This window comes from Chaetodon trifascialis, chromosome 18 (assembly GCF_039877785.1).
Source record: "Chaetodon trifascialis isolate fChaTrf1 chromosome 18, fChaTrf1.hap1, whole genome shotgun sequence".
NCBI lineage: Eukaryota > Metazoa > Chordata > Actinopteri > Chaetodontiformes > Chaetodontidae > Chaetodon > Chaetodon trifascialis.
This window is the reverse complement of record NC_092073.1, coordinates 15,635,745-15,654,800: the sequence shown is the minus strand read 5'-3', so window position 1 is coordinate 15,654,800 and position 19,056 is coordinate 15,635,745. Positions and strand designations below refer to the sequence as shown.

The following is a 19,056-nucleotide window of genomic DNA, read 5'->3' as shown; positions in this document are numbered from 1 at the left end:
TATGGGTGTGTGGAGGCACGTGCATGCAAGCGTGCCCAAGACTTCAAGTGCTGCTGCAGCTATATGAAGCTCCCACAGTCCCAGTCTGTGTACACAATGTGCAGCACTCCCTTTTTTTAATTTACAGCGCGGGGGGTGGTGAGGAGGAAAAGAAATGACCAGATTGGGAGAGCTGCTGTGGTTCCTCTGTTCGTGAGGATTAGTATGGCGTTATCTGTCATCCTGCTCCATTTGATCTACGTTCTGAAGGAAAAGGGGACAGACAGGGAGCCAAGGGACGAGGACTAGACGAGTAAAGGGGGGCGGGGGCGTCAAGAGGCGAGGGGACAGAGAGGGGAAGTGATCATGAAAAGACAGGAAAGCAGCGATGTCCATTAGGAGTTTGAAAAAAAAAGAAGCAGACGAAGATGGGACGAGGGAGACAGAGGGGGAAAGGAGATGGACGGAGAGTGGACGATAAAGCAGGAAGAGTTACGCTATCACGCTCTTCATCTCCTCCTGAGACACAACAAATGTGACCGAGATATTAAACGTCTTCCCAATAACCCATTCCTCATTTTAAGTATTTACTCCCAGATAAAGCCATCAGACGACATCATCTCCCTCCTCGTTAGTAATCTCAAAGAGGGCATTTTCAAGGGGGAAAGATTTTGTGTAATCAGGAGCAACACGAACAAAGCTTCAGCGCTTTTTCTGTGAAACTGCTTGTGTGGCTGTAATCAGCACAAACCACCTCCCCCCCAAAAAAAGTAAGAACAGATAAAACTTTCTAATAATGAACAAGCTTTTTGCGCCTCTCTTTATCTTCCTCTCATGTTTGAGATGAGAGCAAGAAGCAGTTTTTAGAAGTGCTGCAGATTTCGCCTCTCTTACCTTTGTATTCATAGTTGAGGTTCAGGTAATTATTGTCACGGTTGTTCTGCGAGAAAGGAGGACTGGAATGACAAGAGAACGGGGAGGGGGGGGAAAGTTGAGAAACGGTTTGCTATTTCAGTCAGTAATTTCCCCTTATCTTCAAACAGAGTCTGGCTACAGCTGCTGGTCGGAAACTTCAGAACAGCCTCGACTGTAAAAGCAGCACAAAATGCCTCCAAATGACTTTTGCGTTGGAGCTACTTTGCTTTCAGTCACAGTTGATTTTAAACCAACCAATGTGCTGAATTAGGAAAGATAAGCTGGATGTTGAGAACCTCTCTGCACTAACAATAAGAAAGTGAAAGTGAAGTTCACGGTGCTAAATTGCTGCACTTGAGCTTTCAGTGATTAAATGTGTCGACCCACCTCCCACCCCCCTCCCGGCCTGCCTGTGGCCAGCCCTGCCCCGACAGAGAGTGACGTCTCTGTTGACCGCAGGGCGGCGCGGGGCCACGAGACCCTGGATAAGGGGCACGCATGCCCGCTCGAAGGGAAAAGTTCCATGCACTCGTTTCCTGCCATTGTTCTGCAGCCTGGAGCCCAGATAAGCCTCGTGCAGGTAGAGCTGTTTCCGTCCTACACTCTCTCTCTCAACCTCGCTTTTTGCACACTTTCCTTTCCCCTCTGATTCACATTCAGTCTTTTGGCTCTTCGCCCCCACCCCCCACTTCACTCTCACTCTTCCTCCACTTTTCATTTTCTGGCTCAATTTTTCCTCTCATCCAGCATGTTCTTGCTTTACACTTCTACGTCTCCCACTCAGTCTGCCTGTTTCTCTCCCTCTCTCAAGATAACGGAGGAATCCAGGCGTCCAGATAAGAGTTTTGTCGCCATGGCAACAGCAAAGCGACCCGATCCCTTTTTTCCAACAGAAGCAGGGTCAGGGAGCTCTGCTGGCCTTTAGCACCGTTTACAAAGTTGACCGAGAGCCTCTGGTCGCTTCTGTGTGTGTGTTTGCAACATATAGGATCACATCCAAGTGTGTTAACAGGCACGGACGCTGTAACACAAACCAAGTCTCATATCTCTGTTAATAACACTGGTCTGCAGCATGAATGTGCACATCATAAATATGACCCCACTCATGACTCACCTGTCCAGTGCTTGATCTATTGATTGACAGCTGCTCGACAGTGAGTTGTCTGCACTCCCAAAGGGATCCAGCATCTGACAGACACAATAACACGGAGGAATCGAGGGTCACAGAGCATGCAATCATGTGGGAGAGAATATAAAGCAGGGAAGATGGACTATAACTGCAGCGCAGCGTAAGAATGTGAAGGGGCTTGAGTGCTGCATGTCTTGGACAGGTCTCTTTGAAAGCAGCTATATTTAAAACAACAATTTAGGCCGTCATGTATAAGCAGTGTGTTTACATAAGAGTCAAGAACAGTTTTTAACTGGCTGACAGGTCATTAAATAGACAGTAACCCCTTCACGGACTTCAAGAGAGAGAAAGAACTCAAGACTTCAGACCTGCGTAGTGTTTTTAAATATACCTGAGAGTCAATTATTTTGTGTGGTTGCTGGACAAGAACACTTAAAAATAGCAAATTTAGAGGGTTATGAAGCCAAAGTTAGTCATTCCTGTGCGTTAACTGGGATGGCTACAGTTTCATGTTGATACTGAAACAGTCTGGACGACAATAACAATTTAATAATACCCTCTTAGCTGGAGACAATTAAAAATTAATGATAATTTTCTGTTTTTGTTTTTTTGGTAAGTGGCCGTGACGAGACTGACTCTCTTGAGATGTCGAAGTTAAAAATAAGTTGGGTGCAGACAAAGTCACAACAAGGCAGAGCGGCATTCTCTCTAATGAGTCAGACCTCTGCTGGGTTAAAACTGTTAAACACATACCTCAACACTTCAGGTCACTGGTCATATTTCTTTAAAAAGAGCCAAATTACAAGTTATGAAGATTAGTCACGACTAAGACTTCATAGTATGTTCATACAGCCACCCACTGTGGGTAGCTTAGCGAGTTTCCATTCAGTATTTGAAGTAAGAGCAGTGATTACATAGCAGCACAGAATTTAACATTAAACCACACTTCCAGCCAATCACAATGGAGTGTTTTAAATTGTCCTAACATACAGTCTTTTTCCTCTTGGCATGCTCTTACATTCTGGTCGTGAGTCTCCGGGATGAACTCCCCTTCACTGTGGATGCTGGTGTAGGAGCCCTGGCGGGCAATTTGCTGCTGCTCCTCGGGGACGCTGCCAGGAGGCGGAGACGTCCGGCCTGTGTGCAGGGAACCTGGGCAGGTTTGAAAGGGTGGAGCGAGGAGAAAGAACAGGGAGCAGTGAGTAAGAACGGAAGCAAATTCAGAAAAGAAAAGGAGAAATTGAGCAGCGAAGGTGAGAAGGAAAGGAGGCAGCGCAAGGTAAGGATGATGAAGAGGTGAAAGTGAGAGGGCAGAGGGGAGAAAACGGCGTCACAGTGTTATTCATGGGTACAAATTCAACAGTGCCAGGACTACCAGCAATGATTTACTAAACCACACTGATGCCACCTCTAACCTCAATTACTGTGACAAACGCTCCTCCGGCTGAGCTGCAGCGGAGACTGAGCGCTCGTCCTTGACACAGTGAGAAGACATGCTGGAAGTCGGACTGTGTCCGGCTGAGCTGACAGGAATACTGAAACAGTGCAACAGGCCAAAAGGTGCCAAGATGTACAGGAACGGTCAAAATAAACAGGCTGGTTTTTGACTGCAAGCTGAAACTACAACTCCTTTTTCTTCACAGTTCAGTTTCTTTCTGCCTGTCCCCCCCCCCCCCACTCTCCCTCCTCTCCTCTCCCCCTGCTGCTATACGTCATTGAGGCATCCAGGCTCACATCACATCTTCACTCAACCATCCACTGTGACCACTCTCCTGTCACCTCTCATCTGCCACCACTCCTCCACTGCTATCCCTCTGCTGCTCTGACTTGCAGCTGGCGGGTAATTCTATACAATTTATATGACTCGGGATGGTGACAGTGCTGATGTTATTGGGCATACGTGAGAAAGACCGGCGCTGACAGCGATCATGAAGCGGTTTTTCAGCTGAGAAAAATGCACATGCGACACAGAAGTGCGCGCTATTCGTCTGCATGTCTGATGGTTGAGATACGACTGCAGCGCTGACCTTTCTGGATGGACCTGATATAAAGGAGTGAGGAGACTCAGACACGGGGGACAGGGGGGAGCTTAGTATTTCACAGAGCAAAATAAACCTTCACGCTGTGTTACCAAACAAGCCAGGGGGGACAACAGAACTGATGCGTACCGCGTTATCTGGAGTGTGACGTGACAAGAAAAGGACCATTGTCTGCCTTAAAGGAACAGTTTGGCATTTTTGGCTTATTTTTCTTTCTTCACTTTGATGAGAAGATTTGAAACCGCTTTCATAATAGTCTGTTAAACAGAAATCAACAGCCAGCAGCAGATTAGCCGCTAGCTAGCTGAGCTAAACACGTGGAAACTGGAAGCAGAGGGAAACAGCTAGGCTGGCTCTATCCTCCAAGCACCTCTACAGGTTCATTAATTAACACGTATTTTGCTTATTTTTCAACATAAAAACCCAATTTTCCATTGTTACACTTCAGTTTTAGGTCGGTATAAAGAAACAAAATATATCCTAAGTATCAATTAGTGAGCTTTAGCACTGGACAGAGCCAGTTTCCTCCATTTCTTTATGCTAGCAAAGCTAACTGTCTTCTGGCTGTAGCTTCATATTTATCAGATTGACAGTGGTAAAGAGAATGGCGCTTTTGATATCTAAGGATGAACACTTTTAAAATAAACATCTTCAAAATCAAAGCGCTAACTAATCAAGGTGATGATGCAGGCGGAGAGCTCATTGGTATGAGAGCAGGAGCTTGTCCTTGCTCTGACCTGACATCTCTCTGGCGGTTACAGTTGTCGCTTTCACCTCCAATTTACATTTTTCCCCTCTGACAAAGCATGTCCCTCATCTTTCCATTAACATTCCTATGACTATGGCATCACTCTGCTGTAAATCGACAATGGCACGGCACCCTTGAGGCATCAGCAGGTGGAGGAGAAATCTTGGCATCAGCAGGATTTGGTTGAGAAATTGCGTCGTAACAACTCCGGATAGAGCTGTGATGCCAGTCTAATTACGGCCGATGACTTTGCATTTCTGCGCACGTCTACGTGCCAGCTCACCTGTCGAGTGTTTGCGCACCCTCTCAGAGCCTTTGAGCAGGGAGCCCTTAAGATCTCCCAGTGACCGCGATGACCTCATCTCGCTCTGTTTGTCCCTGCTGTTCACCTGTAGGTACTGCAAAAAGAAAATACACAGGAAGTAAGAGGTGGAGGAAGAGGAAGTGAGCACAGCATTACATCACTGCCCAGTTATATGTGCACTGACTTCAGACTTCATCACTCCAACCCCTTCAACACTAAAATGAATGCTCAGGATGCAGAAATTGTTGAATCATACACGTACATACACTTTGCACCTGTAGCTGGATAAGTTCGGTGCTGACAGGACTCCTGACGACTTTGTTTTACAGATCTTTTAATGAGGTTCGATATGCTTCTCTCAATCTTAAAGGGGATCAATGTCTGCCGCACTGTCACATGATTTCAACAGACAGATCTGCCTGATTTATGTAACAAACGGCTGTTGACGAAAGCAGAATCCATCCTGTCTGACAGCACCAAGCCCCTGCTCAACCACCTGCAGACCTTGCCTTCGGGCTCCCGCTTCAAATGCCCGCAAGCCAGAACCAACAGATACAAACACTCCTTCATGCCCTCGGCCATTCCACTGCTAAACTCTAAGGCTAAAAGGTCAAATCAGACCAACCACACTTGGTAATTTTAGTAGTATTCTATGTTTTAACTCCTTATCATAGACTGTATTTAATTGCCTTTTGCATATTGTGGGATGTGTATTACTGTTTCACAACTGCACAAATGACAAGTAAAGCTCTGCTTGACCTCTTGACCTGAGTTACATCATCAGATCAGTGGGGGAGTTCCTCTGAGCTCAGCAAAGGTTACTTGGTTTTAAAAGAGAATGACTTCACACAGCTAAATTCCCACTAACTGTCAAAAATGACTAACCTGCAGCTGTCCCCAGTTGTTATGACTACTGTTTACACACTGACACATCTCTCTATGACAACACGCATTTGCATTCAAATCTGCTGCAGATTTTATGCCTTAAATATCTTCAATACGTGCACCTTGTTTGGAACTCACATGGTTGTTCTTGGGGGTCTTGAGCAGTATCCTGAGAAGCCCATTGGTCCCCAAGCTGCAGCCCAGCGTCAGCACCGCCTGATCCAGGTCCTCCTGCGTCTTCAGGGGCAGCAGCGACTGAAAGGAAACATACAGCACATGACCTTTCATTCACCATTGTTCCATAACGATTGCATGCAAAAGCATCGGCACACGCAGGACGTGCTGTAGATGTTGTTGCCGTGTTAAAGCTCCAGATAAAGCTGCTTTTTGTTTTCAGCACTTGTGACGCTGATAATACGATTCATAACAGCAGCCAAAGATACTGAGTGCATGTCCGATAGCTGTTATTGTACCTCTTTCTCCATGAAGAACATGTCCATCTGCTGACCAAAGGCCTCGGTCACTTTCTGCAGCAGCTCCTTGATCTTTAGCGGCCTCTGGAACGGGATGATTCTGGGAATCGGAGAACGGCAGCAGGGTCAGAGGTCGGAGATAGAAGCTGGTGTTGTGTCTAGTTCACGAGCTCAGCCTCTGAAACTCAAGCTTGCAGCTATACCTGCTCATAGCTCACATGTTTGTTCCAGTTATTCCAAGACGACATGACACAGAGCAGAAAAAGGAGACGAAGGAAAGAGAAATGGAGTTACAGATGATGATGGATCCACTCCTTTCTTAGTCTTCGTAGCTTCACTGGTTTTCTAGCCTACGTGTGGATTGGATGACCACGTAAGAACCTCTTTCTAAGCCATTTCATGACAATGTTTCTATGGTAACAAGAGGAAAAATGGACAGGTCAGCTGGGTCAATTAGCTGAGCGAGCTGATGCTAGACGGCCATTAATCAATGCAATGAAAACACAGTGACCCCACTGACGTATGATGGCCTTATCTACTGTACGCCTACGTGTATGACTGAGTGTGCACACTTTGTCTGTCTGTCCGAGTCCGAGCTTATCAGCAAGTGTTTGCAGTGAGCGTCTATATGGATGCGTGCATGTTTGTAAAACCCTGCATGCATGAGTGTGCTTCCCAATCAGTGTGTGCATCGGCCACTGTTTCAACACCACTGGGCCTCTCCACTAAGCCAGCACAAAGGCAGATGGGAAACTTCCTGAGAGGAAAGGGCAAAAAAAAAAAAAAATCTGGAGCGGCAGCAAAAGCAGCAGGATGTGTGTCTTTCCCTCCTCTTTTAAAGAGTGACAGAGTGAAAGATACAGAGTTACGGAGGTATTTACAGACTGTGAGAGAGCAGGCAGCCTGACAAAATACAAGGAAAGAAAGAGAAAGACTTTCTCTCCGGCATTTCTTCTCCTCTCTCTGCCCTCGCTCGCTGCTTTTGAAGGATCCGCAGCCCACTATCTCTTTATAGTATCCTGATAAAAGGGCTTGTTTTTATCCCATCATTTCCTCATCAGAGGCCAAAGCTCTGCCTATCTTAATGACTGCTCATTGGTTCCCTCATTTGAGGAGAGGATTCTGGGAATAGGGAGGCTTGCAGATCAGAGGCGAGCAGCAGCACAGCTAAACGCTCTCCATCTCTGTTTATACTCGCCGATGATGTGTGTGATAAAGAGCTGGGGGATGTGGGGGGGGGGGTGGGGGGGGGGGGGGGGGGGGGGGGGGGGGGGGGGGGGGGGGGGGGGGGGGGGGGGGGGGGGGGGGGGGTGGGTTCGGGGGTATGAGGATGCTGCTCCGAAAGATATGGCTTTCTTCCTCTGTGCAAGCATGTGGACACACAGATTTGCAGAGTAAAAGAGAACGCTTTCACACATCCCAGCACACTCTCTCTTTCTCTTTCCCTTTCTCTCATGGACACAATCACAATCACATACGCACAGAAAAAAAAAGGTCTGGCTCTGTTCCTTCACTCTCTGGCAGGAGACCCTGAGGCAGAGCCAGGGGGAAGAGAGACACAGCTCCTATTTCCTGCCCCAAACCTTCAGCTCTTGCCAATGAAAAGAGAGACCATCCAATTAGATTCCATTGTGGACAGACAACACGGTTATCCTGACTCAGGGACTCTTAATACCTCAAGTGCTGCGGACGCTCCTCCGATACAACAATTCACGCCGCAACTTGGGTTTCAATTGTACAGTTCAGTTTTTCTGATAAATAACCAATAAGATCCGACCTCTGTGTAAGGTTATATCATTAATTAATTAATTAAACTTAGTCATACAGTCAGCACCTTCATAATCAGGTCAAGGGGTGTCTTGCTCAGTAACTCAAGTTGAAATGTTTCTTCAGGAGGGCTCAGAAATGCATTTCAGTGGCCTTTCATTAGGTTTTTATGGCATCTTTACTCTATTACTGCTTGTGTTTTATGTGTTTGCAATAAAGGCCCAACTAGAGAAAGGCGCCGCTAACCAGCTTAGAAAATTATGGCAAATTGGCAAATATAAACACTAAGCCTGCATTTAGTGATTTTTTTGGGCAACTTTTTATCTTGTAATGGCCAACTTGCTAGCAAACAGCTGTCTGTTTAGTTGTCCAGCCAGATATAAAGGAACATTACTGTTCATCTAGACTCATGTTTCTGTCCACCTCATGAATGTAAGTTCAATATTTACTCTCTTTTAGCTCTGTTTTTGTTTTCCACCAAGAAAAATATCTGGCTCTTAATGCGGCACTGTGTTCACTGGCTAATTGCTAACTTTATTTGCCGCCTGTTTTTAGGTTTTTTTGCTGTCTGAGAGATGTTAAAACACTGCAGAGCTGTCGGGAACTGTAGCGTCTGCTGATAACTCTGTGTGTTTGTCACTGTGAGCGACCACTTCCATATACATAATAACGTGAGCTATTGTGAATGTAAAAATGTTGATTATAGCAGCTTTAAATAAATAAATATGTTGGTCATGCTAACGCTACAATGTGATATTATTATTTTACCCCTGGAGGTAACAAACTCAGGATATCCTACTGATTTCCAAAACAGGCCAAAAATCAAAGTGAAAGCGGTCAGAGCTCGGACAAGCATAACATGGAAATAGCTAACTAGCAACATGACAGAAAAAAGCGAGTGAAAAAAAGCATTAAAAAGAGTGAATGGCGTCTTCCAGAGTGAGCTGTTGTTCCAGAAGAGCAGCGCGGTGTGAGGGGAGCTCGTGAGAAAGGGGCTGCGAGATGGAAAACAGACGGAGACGGGAACATGAAAAACTCGTCTCTTCCTCAGCAGTAGCCAATTAGGGCTGTGAAAAAGCGAGAGAGGCCCAACGTGAAGCCGTATTCTGCTGGAGAGGCTTGCCGTTTCCCGACTCTTCCTCACTCCTGTGAGCCTGTGGCTTTCTAATCAAAGCCTCACTGAACCAGTGCACGTTCCCCTGGTCTATATTCTGATGAATCAAGGCAATTATTCTAGCAGGTTCTGGTCAGTCTCCCTCCGATGCTTTTTTCACAGTAACAGCAGACTGTCTTTGTCATTTCCCCCCTGAGGAGTTGTTTGGACAACTTCAGACTCTCTGCGTGTTGTTGAATAACGGTTTCAAGGGGAACAAAGTATGTCTGCGAACTTGGACCTCTCCCAGGATGCAACGCTAAAGGCCTGACAAGGAAATCACACAGCATCCATACATGGAACGATGGAGCTGCAATCCCAGTGTAGACTAAAAGACCCTCTCATTCAAAAGATCTGTTATTTATATCGGGGGGCCTTAGCTTTCAAAGTGCTCCGGCATGGTAAACAAACTGTAAGGCACCTTGGTGGAAAAACTACTTGTAAGACCGTCTCCAGACAGTATGAGTGTAACCATGCTTTGCCTCTTGAGTAACTCTGAGGCTGGTGGTATGAGGGAGGACAGATGGCTGCAGGGTGAGGGATGTGGAGGCAGGCAAACGCACAAGAAAACACAGAAGATGAAGTATTAATTTGGGGTGTGCCTGGAGGACTGGACACTGAACTGACACTCTTGGCACTCTGTCTTTTCGCTCACTCCCTCACTAAACGGCCGTCCGAGTCTGAAACACAAGGCCGTGGCTAAATGTCAAAGCAGGAATTTTTTCCTCTCTTTATGCTACTCTGGCATGTAGCTGTGATTTCCCCCAGACACAAAATCCCAGGCATGGCAAAGCATAACAAAAAAGATCCGAACTGAAGAGTTAAGGCTTGGACAGAGGAGCAGAAAAAACAATACGGAGGTTCCAACATACCGTTTTTCTCTCTCATGCTCCAGCTTGACTCTTAAATCCTGTTGAGAGGAAAAATAACAACAGAGGGGAGTTATGGAAGTGGAAAGTTAAAATGATTCATGGTTGTATGTGGGATTTGTGCTGCTGAATAAATGAAAGCGATAAGCTGGACAAGGAATTTAAGTGACAAAAAGCTTTATAATGATAGATGCTGTATTGCTGCTGGTGGATTTTTGCTCTGCAACACAAAGACGGCGTTATCCTTCGACTTGACTCGAAAGACGGCACGACAAAAGCTAAGTTTTCTATTTACAAAAAGCAGGAATCTGGAGGAGCCTGCTAGTCTGCATGAGGTCATGGCGATAAACTAACACTGACATCATATCAGTGCGAGCAGTTGGCTAAAAAGTAGGGGTTTACCCCGACTCACAGATGAGCGCTCGGAGCGGAAACTCTCTGCTCCTCACTGTTTGTTTATGTCTCATCATAAACATTGGTGCTTCAAGAGGATTTGCCAATTATCATTCCACAGAGGCAACAAATGCACAAGGAAACGACTTCAGAAAGAGGCACAAGGTGATTGAGAGAAATTAAATCCTGGGGGCACTAAAGTTTTCAGTGTGCAAAAACCATGAAGGAGAACGATTAGCTGACCAAAATGTGTCGATTTGTCTTTTCCAATGATTTCTAAACTGATCTACTCTGGCTGTGAACAGGCCATAACACCATCCCATCATCTCTGTTAGTGATGACTTTGCGAATGCATGTGGCTTTTTCCTAAACAGTACATTCTGAAACAGATTTTTCTGCCCAGTCGGGGCACAAGCTGGACCAAATGCTCAATTTTTGCTCCGTGTGTGTGCTGCAGATGCACACAATACACCACAAGCTGTCAAATCTGCTTCCTTGAATCTATGTTTAGAATTCCCATGCCAAAAAATGTTAGTGAATGCAGCACGCTGTCACATTAGCGTCTGTAAAATGTGTTCGAATTGGACTCCGAATAAGCTCCTTTCAGTCACAGCTCAACCTTCACCTGACTTTGGCAGCCAGCAGCTGTCAGTCCAGCAAAAAATCAAAAAGGAAGTGGTGCTGCTGGAGTTTTTGTGTGTAAACCCAGAATGACAGTAAAGGTTACAGGCACCGCTGTGCTTCTGGTGTGTATGGTTAATAAACTGTAATGGAGCACAAAGTGTGACGGCTTTAATGTGATACCCAAACCCAAAAAATCTACACTCAACCCCTGCGGGCGCAAAAGGTGGCAGTAAAAAGTTTATAGTTTATACTCAGCAGCTGTGATCACGCTGAATTCATGTCCATCACAATGGATTCCAGTGCTAGGAATGTTTTACAATGGAAAAAGTTTCAAAATGTTTTTTTTTTTTTTCATGCAGCATAATCCACTTCTTCTTCTTCTTCTTCTTCTTCTTCTTCTTCTTCTTCTTCTTCTTCTTCTTCTTCTTCTTCTTCTTCTTCTTCTTCTTCCATGTCCTTTCATAAACTCAGCAAGTTCCAATCATTCACCATTTTATCAAAATACAGCTAAATAACCTCTTGCATGCTGCAGAGATGCAGGGTAGGAAATTCAATGCGTCATGGATAAATGCCACTCAATAGCAAATCGTTGTCTACCAGCCATTTTACAAACATTTGGCTGGTGGCTGGCGCTGATTTCCCACCATGCAAAGGCTCCACTGATGAGTGCAGTCTGGTAGAGATGCACTTCAGTTCTGTCAAAAACAGGACTCTTTGGAACACGCAGAAGAGGTTTGGGAAGTTTGTGTTGATGTTTTGACTTTTCAGCGATGAATACCTTCATTAGAATCCAATTTTACATTTTAACATGATTTGACCTGAGCTGCTTTAACTCAGTCTGTAAAGAAGCCTTTTACAGGCACTGTGTAAGCCCAGAGATAGAGTTCAAAATCACTTTAAATGAAGTGCGACTGGAGGCCATGTGTACCTGTTTGTAGAGTAAGGTTCTGTTCTTGGGCTTGTGGCTGTTGTGCTGGGTGTAGCAGCGACCCAGAGCCGCCAGGTCCTTCATAATGGAGTTAAGCGCCTCCTCGTCGTCTAAGGACAGAAAATACACATTAGTTATGTGCAAACACTCTCACTCCTTTGAGGTTAAATAAAGGAACTGACATATTTAAATCAACTTTAGATGACCTACAGCTGTGTTATCTCAACGCACACGGTGACATGAGCTGCCCATGTGACGACTCCTTGACCTTTTGTCACAGATGAGTGATGGTGGCCTGAGAGGGTAACACAAGTCAGGTTGGCCCAGACCGGGCAATGAGGCAACACCTGGGGCCAGAAAGCATGCATGCACTTTCCCCACCCACACATGTAAGGTGGTGTTTATGAAGGAGGAATGCACGGCAGGAATGTGCACGCACACTTCAGCCCAGGAGGACGGTTTCAAGAGATAGCTGCACAGCGTTTGGTAAAATGTTACTCAGAGGCGAATTTCTAAACTCAGTATCAAATTATCTACGAGTGGTATCATCCTTTTTTTACTTAAACTTTGCAGAACACTTTGTAAAGTCTGCTTCAGTGTGAGCTCCGTAGATTAGCCACTGATCATCCTTCTGATCTGCAGTAACGATGACTCAGACATATCTGAGATGATGCTTTAAAGGCTTGTGTGATGAATTAGAGGTACGGGAGACGGACAACGTTTAAAAATGATGATGATGATAATGTGATTTCTGCTGGGTCCCTTAGGTCTGGAGAACAAGATTTGTAAAACTGCAGCTCCTGCCATTTAGATACTGCACGTGTCCATAGAGCGATTGTGAAAATATTTCAAGAAATTTTTCAGCCCTAATGCGACACATATTTCTGCCTTTGCATGTACGCACTGTTTCAGGCATGAAAGCACACAGAGTTTGATTCATCTGGCCTCAGGTGTGTTACTTCCTGTTCTGATACCATCTGTTAAGTTTCCTCTCATGAGTCCAGCGGTTACTCTCTTGCATAATCGGAACAAGAACAAGTTTTGTCTGAGAGACACCTGTACGAGACAAGTCTTTGACTTCCCTGACTCAAGTGAGAGTAAGGTGAGGAGTTCTGTGGATGAACTTAACGCTGATGGCTCTCAAACTCTGCACACAAAGGCTGTGTCAATGAGTGCCTGTCGCAGGGGACAATGTGGTCACGACTGCGTAGCCTGGAGCTTATTAAGGACTTCAATATTTCATTTTACGTTTCAGGAACATAATTCTTTGGTTGTCTCCTGTAATCAGACAAGGATTGATCTTTTCTTTAGTCAAACACTGATTGAGAATGAAAGTGGCTGCAGGCTTAAACTGAGCTTAGTGACTTTGATGGAGAAATCAGAGGCTAAACAAGAGGAAGTCAAGAGTGTTTAAAATTCATAAATCACTCCTTACAGGGGACAGGCCTATGGTGTTCATTAAACCCTTATAATTTATCCAGAAAACCTGCGAGTGCAAGAGGCCGACACTCAGCATCGAGTTAGTTCCCCATGTCTCATTTTTCCTCTTCCACTTCACACATTCTGCCATACACACTCACAAACACACCAACAACACACTCTCTTGTGTAAAGGGGGCAATCATGCAGATGAGCATGTCAGACATTACCATATCAAGAGACTTTAATAGAACCAATTATCTGAGAGCGGTGATTACAATATAAAGACGAGGTCATTGACCTCAGCTCCTGCCTGCCTCTCAGATGAGCCCTGGGTGCATTCATTATAAAAACACAAACACACAGACACACACATCCTTCACCGGGAAACCAGGCCAGGTGTGTGCAACACAAACAGCACCTGCAGGATAGACTGCATTCTTTAAAAGAAAGAAAAAAGGAAAGTGTGTGTGTGCGCGTGTGTGGAAGACCACTGGGAATGTCACATATCAGGTGTGATAGCGGCACAGGGAGCAGATGGGGTCTGAGGCGACACTTGATCTCGTTCCCACTGTACTGGTCTTGTGGCCAGCTGTTGTCCGACATCGGGCCAGTCCATTGGGTTCGCCCAGGGGACACAGCACACACACAAACGCGGGTTTACCTTCCCAGATTAGGGATGCACCTCTTTTTCCTCGATTCCCGCTCCACTACCTCAGCTGTGTGTGCTGATTTTGATTCCCAATCCGACTCCGGCGGTCCATTTTTCCCAGATTCAAAGGCTCAGCTTTGAATCTGAGCCTTAGCTTTTGGTGAAGAGCTAACAAATATTAAAACCTAGTTTAACAGAAGCCAAAAGAGAGAAGTCACCAAACTCACTGTGTGCCTAATTAAGCTAACTTAAGCTAATATTAGCCACCATAAGAGACTGGTCATACCAGACCAAGTCAGGCTGGAGCTCCAAAAGAGTTAAACTAAGCAAGGGAGTGTTTTATTGCTTGTGGATTCAACTTTTCATGTTTAAGAGGAAGAATGTGTTACTTCTTCCATCACAAGTTGCACAATCTCACTTCAAACTCTTCATCAATAATCTGCTTTTCACTTTAAGCCATTTTCCAGTGGAGAGCTACTCCTACTCACTGTGACCACAAACGTTCACCCCTGACTTGCCCGGTCGCCAAGCTAACATAAACTGAGGTCGAGCCACACCAACAGCAAACCACAGAGGTGGACGTCTTGTTTGACAATCCCAATATAGCAACAGGAATGAAGGGAGAGACCCTGCAAGTCTCCTCCCCGCTGACCGTCACACTCCCTCCACTTAGCGATAAGTCAAGTTACACCCACAAAATCTCACAGTGCAAACAGTGAAAACAAAGAGAGGAGATATTCCTCATGATAACTTTCTGGGCGCTTTATTACGTCAAACGCTGACTCAAAACTGAATGAATGAGAATAAAGTTTAATCAGAGACAATCAGGTAAGCACTTTTCTTATCAAGTGCAGTGGCATGCTGTCATTGTGCCACATTAGCAAATTCCTCTCCGGAGCAACAAGTTCAAAACTACACATACTGTGTGTGTGGGCTGTTGTGATAAGATCAGGTGAGACAGGTGAGCCACTTCTGGTGTCTTCCTCTCTTAGCTTGTTAAAGAGATAAGACAGAGGGAACAATGGAGAAAAGAATGAACTCACACCTACGTGTGTCAATAAGTCGCATACCTCCACAGACCAGACCAGACGATGCACATACATACTGTATCGAGCTCAGGCTCCCTGTCGGGGCTCACTCAGAAGAGCGTGGCTGGTTAAAATATAAGCTGTCAGGAGTGGTGGATGACTAACAGCTTGACCGGGCCCGTCCTCTCCAAACAGGAAGGAACTGAGTCACTGTCTCTGCTCTGAATACGGAGCTGGGTTAACCGCATTATTCCACATTAAGCAATTAATGGATCTTTGATTGAATCAGCCAAAGATGGACACGAGGCTTAGGAGCACTGGTCCATGGCCACTCTGTGACATTTAATTTATTACTTCATATGCAATTCAAGAAAAATGTGCTGCGTGTTTTGTCTTATTTCATAGAGATGGAATTTTACTTATGTCCTCATAATTGATTGAAATGTTTGTCATAAATCAACAAAACGTCCCAATAGTGAAAATTTCACCAAAAATCTCCCTGAGCTCAGGTTTGTCCAAAAACCAAAAGACATTTGATTCACAACTATATAAAAACAAAGAAAAGCAAACAAGCATTTTTACGACTAAACCACTTATTCTATTAAATCCTAAATTAAAATCTAATAATCAAACCCAGCGCTGCCTCTATCTTTATTTCTCACTGTTGCTGCCTCTCTCTCTGGTGACAAGTGTTGTTTCAGCGCACAGGCTCAGAGCTCCAGACTACCCTGTGCACGGCAGTCAAGGATACAAAACAAACAGAGGCCTGCGTGTGTGTCCTCACATGTGTTTGAGCCTTGTGCTGGGGCCTATGGATAACAGTAGAGAGGGAAGAGTGGGAGGGTCGGCTGGCGAAGGGGGCAGTGAGAGTGTGAGAAATGCGTGGTGGCGTACGGATCCGGCTGTGACGGCCGTCTATAAATGAAGTTATTACATCACCGAGGCCTGGTCCGCGGCCGCTGCCAGGCTGAGGCCGGCCAAGGCTAACCACCAACACAGTGGAAAGCAACCAGCTCACACATCACTGCCAGGAGCTGCCTCACAAACCAGCTACTTGAGGAACCTCATGTCAATGTGACAGAGAACGGCTGATGTTTTCTGGTGGATGTGCATAGCCTGGGATACCTGCAGCTCATTTCCTGTGCTTCGTCTTGTGTCTTGGGTAAAATGTGACTAGCATAAGAAAAGGGGGAATTCCAGGAAGCTGAGCAGAGCGAGCAACAATCCACAATGGAGGCTGATTGCTGGGCATTGCATCATCACTCTGCATCTTTCTGTTTTTTTCTCAGGCAAAGGCTGAGCACTGTGAAAGTGGCAGTGGGTGAAATGAAGTTGGAATTCCAGTCGAAGATAGTTTACATGAAAGGAGTTATTTTCCTGTAGCTGTGCTGCTCGATAGTCTGCAGATAGCCGCGAGTCCTTCAAAGCCAGAACAGCTGAAAGAGCTCGGAGCTGAAGATGCAGGCTACGGCCTCAAGAGTGTTTAAAGAACAACACTGGCTTTAAGAGGCTAGCACTGGAACTTGCAAGCTAACAAAGTGTTTGCAAGAGCCAGCGAGGCAGCGACTGTGTGTGTGAGGCAGGCTGCCTGAATGAAGACATTGAGGGGATTTCCTGGTGCCGAGAGACACATCATGGCAAAGGCATCCGGCAGGATTAGCAGCTGGAGCCAAATGTGTCCTCACTCTGCAGCAGCATGGGCCGTGCTCTGACGCACAACACACACACACACAGATACACACAGCAGCTATAATAAGCAAGGCACGCTGAAAACTCTCTACACACCTTGCTGTTTGTGGAAACTGCGACACAAGAAATTTAGCACCTAATGGGTGTAACATTTAAACCCCTGAAGTTAATCTTTCACTGAGGATAATGACTCTGATGTAATGGTATTGTGGGTGTGCGACAATAGTTGCGCAATTAATGTTTGAACACCGTCTACGCCGAAAGTCTTTTCATTGGTGAATGTATGCAAACATTTCCATTCAGTATCTAAAAGCTGTGACATTCCTCCTCTTGGCCTGCGCATGCTTCTATTTCCACTACACTGTAATGGAAATGTAATGAGCTCTTAAAGAGGGCTTTGTGTATACTCATGTTATAATAATAATTAGACATTTTGGGAAATATGCCCATGTGCAGTGAGTTATTTACACTGCTGTAATGCTTGTGCATGAAGCACAGAGCTAGAGCCAAGAGGCAATTTGCAATTAGCCAAAAGGCTGGAGGCAAGGGGGACACAGCTAGCTCGGCTTTCTCCACAGTCCAAAAATACACTTCTGAAGCTCACAACAGAAAAAGGCACAGAAAAGTTGATCTACTCCACCTCGCAATTTAGACAGCACTAGAGGCTTGGTGATGTCGACACTGCTACGTCTAAACAAGCCAGTAAAACAGCAACAAGCTAGCAAGACAGCAATAAACTAGTGCTAGTCAGTCACAATAATTTAATTTCAACTTTTCTATTTTTACTGAGCTGTTTGGCATTTTGTTCTCAAGTTTGTAAATAATTGAATTCATTAAAAAGCTACTGAAGAGAGAGAAAAAGCTCTCAGAACTAGCTAGCTTGCTAACTGTCAGTTAATGCATTTTTCAGCCTGCTAGCTGTCTGCAAGTGTTTATGCTAAGGTCAGCTAAGCTAGCTGCTTAACATACAGACATGAAAGTAGTAATGATCAACTCATCCACCTTTAACTGTATTCCCCAAAAAGCCAAATTATTTCAACAAAGCTGACTTTTCATCTGGGACAGTTAGGGTTTACCTTGTGAGTTCCTGTGCTGTCCGGGTCCATTTTGGAGACCGTCATCTGTGGAAACAAAGGCAACACGGTTTTGGTTCATGGTGGGAAGAAGTCAGAAATAAAGAGTCAGGGGTAGACGCTGCGCCGTAGCTGTGATGCATAGTGCATTGTGTTGGGTTTTGAATGGTAAGAATAGACCACTGATATCGATTCAATATTTTCAGCTTTGTTTACAGAGGTCAGTTAGCAACAGGTTGAGACGACAGCTCCTCCAGGCCTGCAGGTCCTGTGCACATGCAAATACACCACAGTCTATTGTTTGAGCTGCATTGTATGGAGGAACTCTGTGTGTGTGTGTGTGTGCGTGTGTGTGTGTGTGTGTGTGGGTGACTGGTTTTGCATAAAGGTAGGAGTGCATATGTGTGTGCACAGGCTTGGTAAGTGTGAGTATAAATAAATGTGCAACACTGGAAACTTGTGTACTTTGAATGTTCGAGGGAGATGTGTGTGCAACCCGAACCTGCCCACGTGCAAAATCGTGTGTGCACATCTGAATAAAAATCGGTAAAACAACATTTTTACTAACAATGCAGAAAGACTCAAAACAAGTGTGTATAAAACAGGCCATCTGGAGCTGTTAACAGCCTGCTCACACTTTTCCGCTCTCGTACATGTGTTATTTTTCTCCGCACTGTTCCTGCCAGAGGATGTGTGAGAGGTGTGTATGTTTGTGTGTTTCCCTACAATCGTGCAAGTCTCTGTATGTATGCACTGTGCGCCAGCCCGCTTTCGAATACTACTCACCCATGTTTACTGTCATCATCAGGAAGTGGCCCTGTTGAACTCGAGCACAGAGCTCAACTTCTCTCTGCAAGCGAAGATTTCATCCTGAGAACAAAAAGCAAAAACAACGCGGTTTCAACATCCAAGAACTGTGCCACTTTGCTTCATCTCGGTGCACATAATATTTCTGTGATTGCGCAAAAAAACAATGACAAAACAGGACGC

General features: G+C 45.3%; 1 protein-coding gene across 1 annotated transcript in view; it reads right to left on the bottom strand.

The window, feature by feature from the left end:
• The window catches only part of map3k22 (mitogen-activated protein kinase kinase kinase 22), a 38,437-nt gene that overhangs the window by 8,968 nt on the left and 10,413 nt on the right, over positions 1-19,056 (bottom strand). Inside the window, exons 2-11 of the mRNA XM_070985973.1 lie at positions 18,853-18,936; positions 18,070-18,114; positions 12,207-12,316; positions 10,265-10,302; positions 6,473-6,572; positions 6,138-6,254; positions 5,094-5,208; positions 3,042-3,175; positions 2,009-2,082; positions 874-935 (exon numbers count right to left, since the gene is read on the bottom strand). Coding sequence (XP_070842074.1) covers positions 874-935; positions 2,009-2,082; positions 3,042-3,175; positions 5,094-5,208; positions 6,138-6,254; positions 6,473-6,572; positions 10,265-10,302; positions 12,207-12,316; positions 18,070-18,114; positions 18,853-18,871 — 814 coding nt within the window. The 5' untranslated portion in view covers positions 18,872-18,936. The remainder of the gene's footprint in view (positions 1-873; positions 936-2,008; positions 2,083-3,041; positions 3,176-5,093; positions 5,209-6,137; positions 6,255-6,472; positions 6,573-10,264; positions 10,303-12,206; positions 12,317-18,069; positions 18,115-18,852; positions 18,937-19,056) is intronic.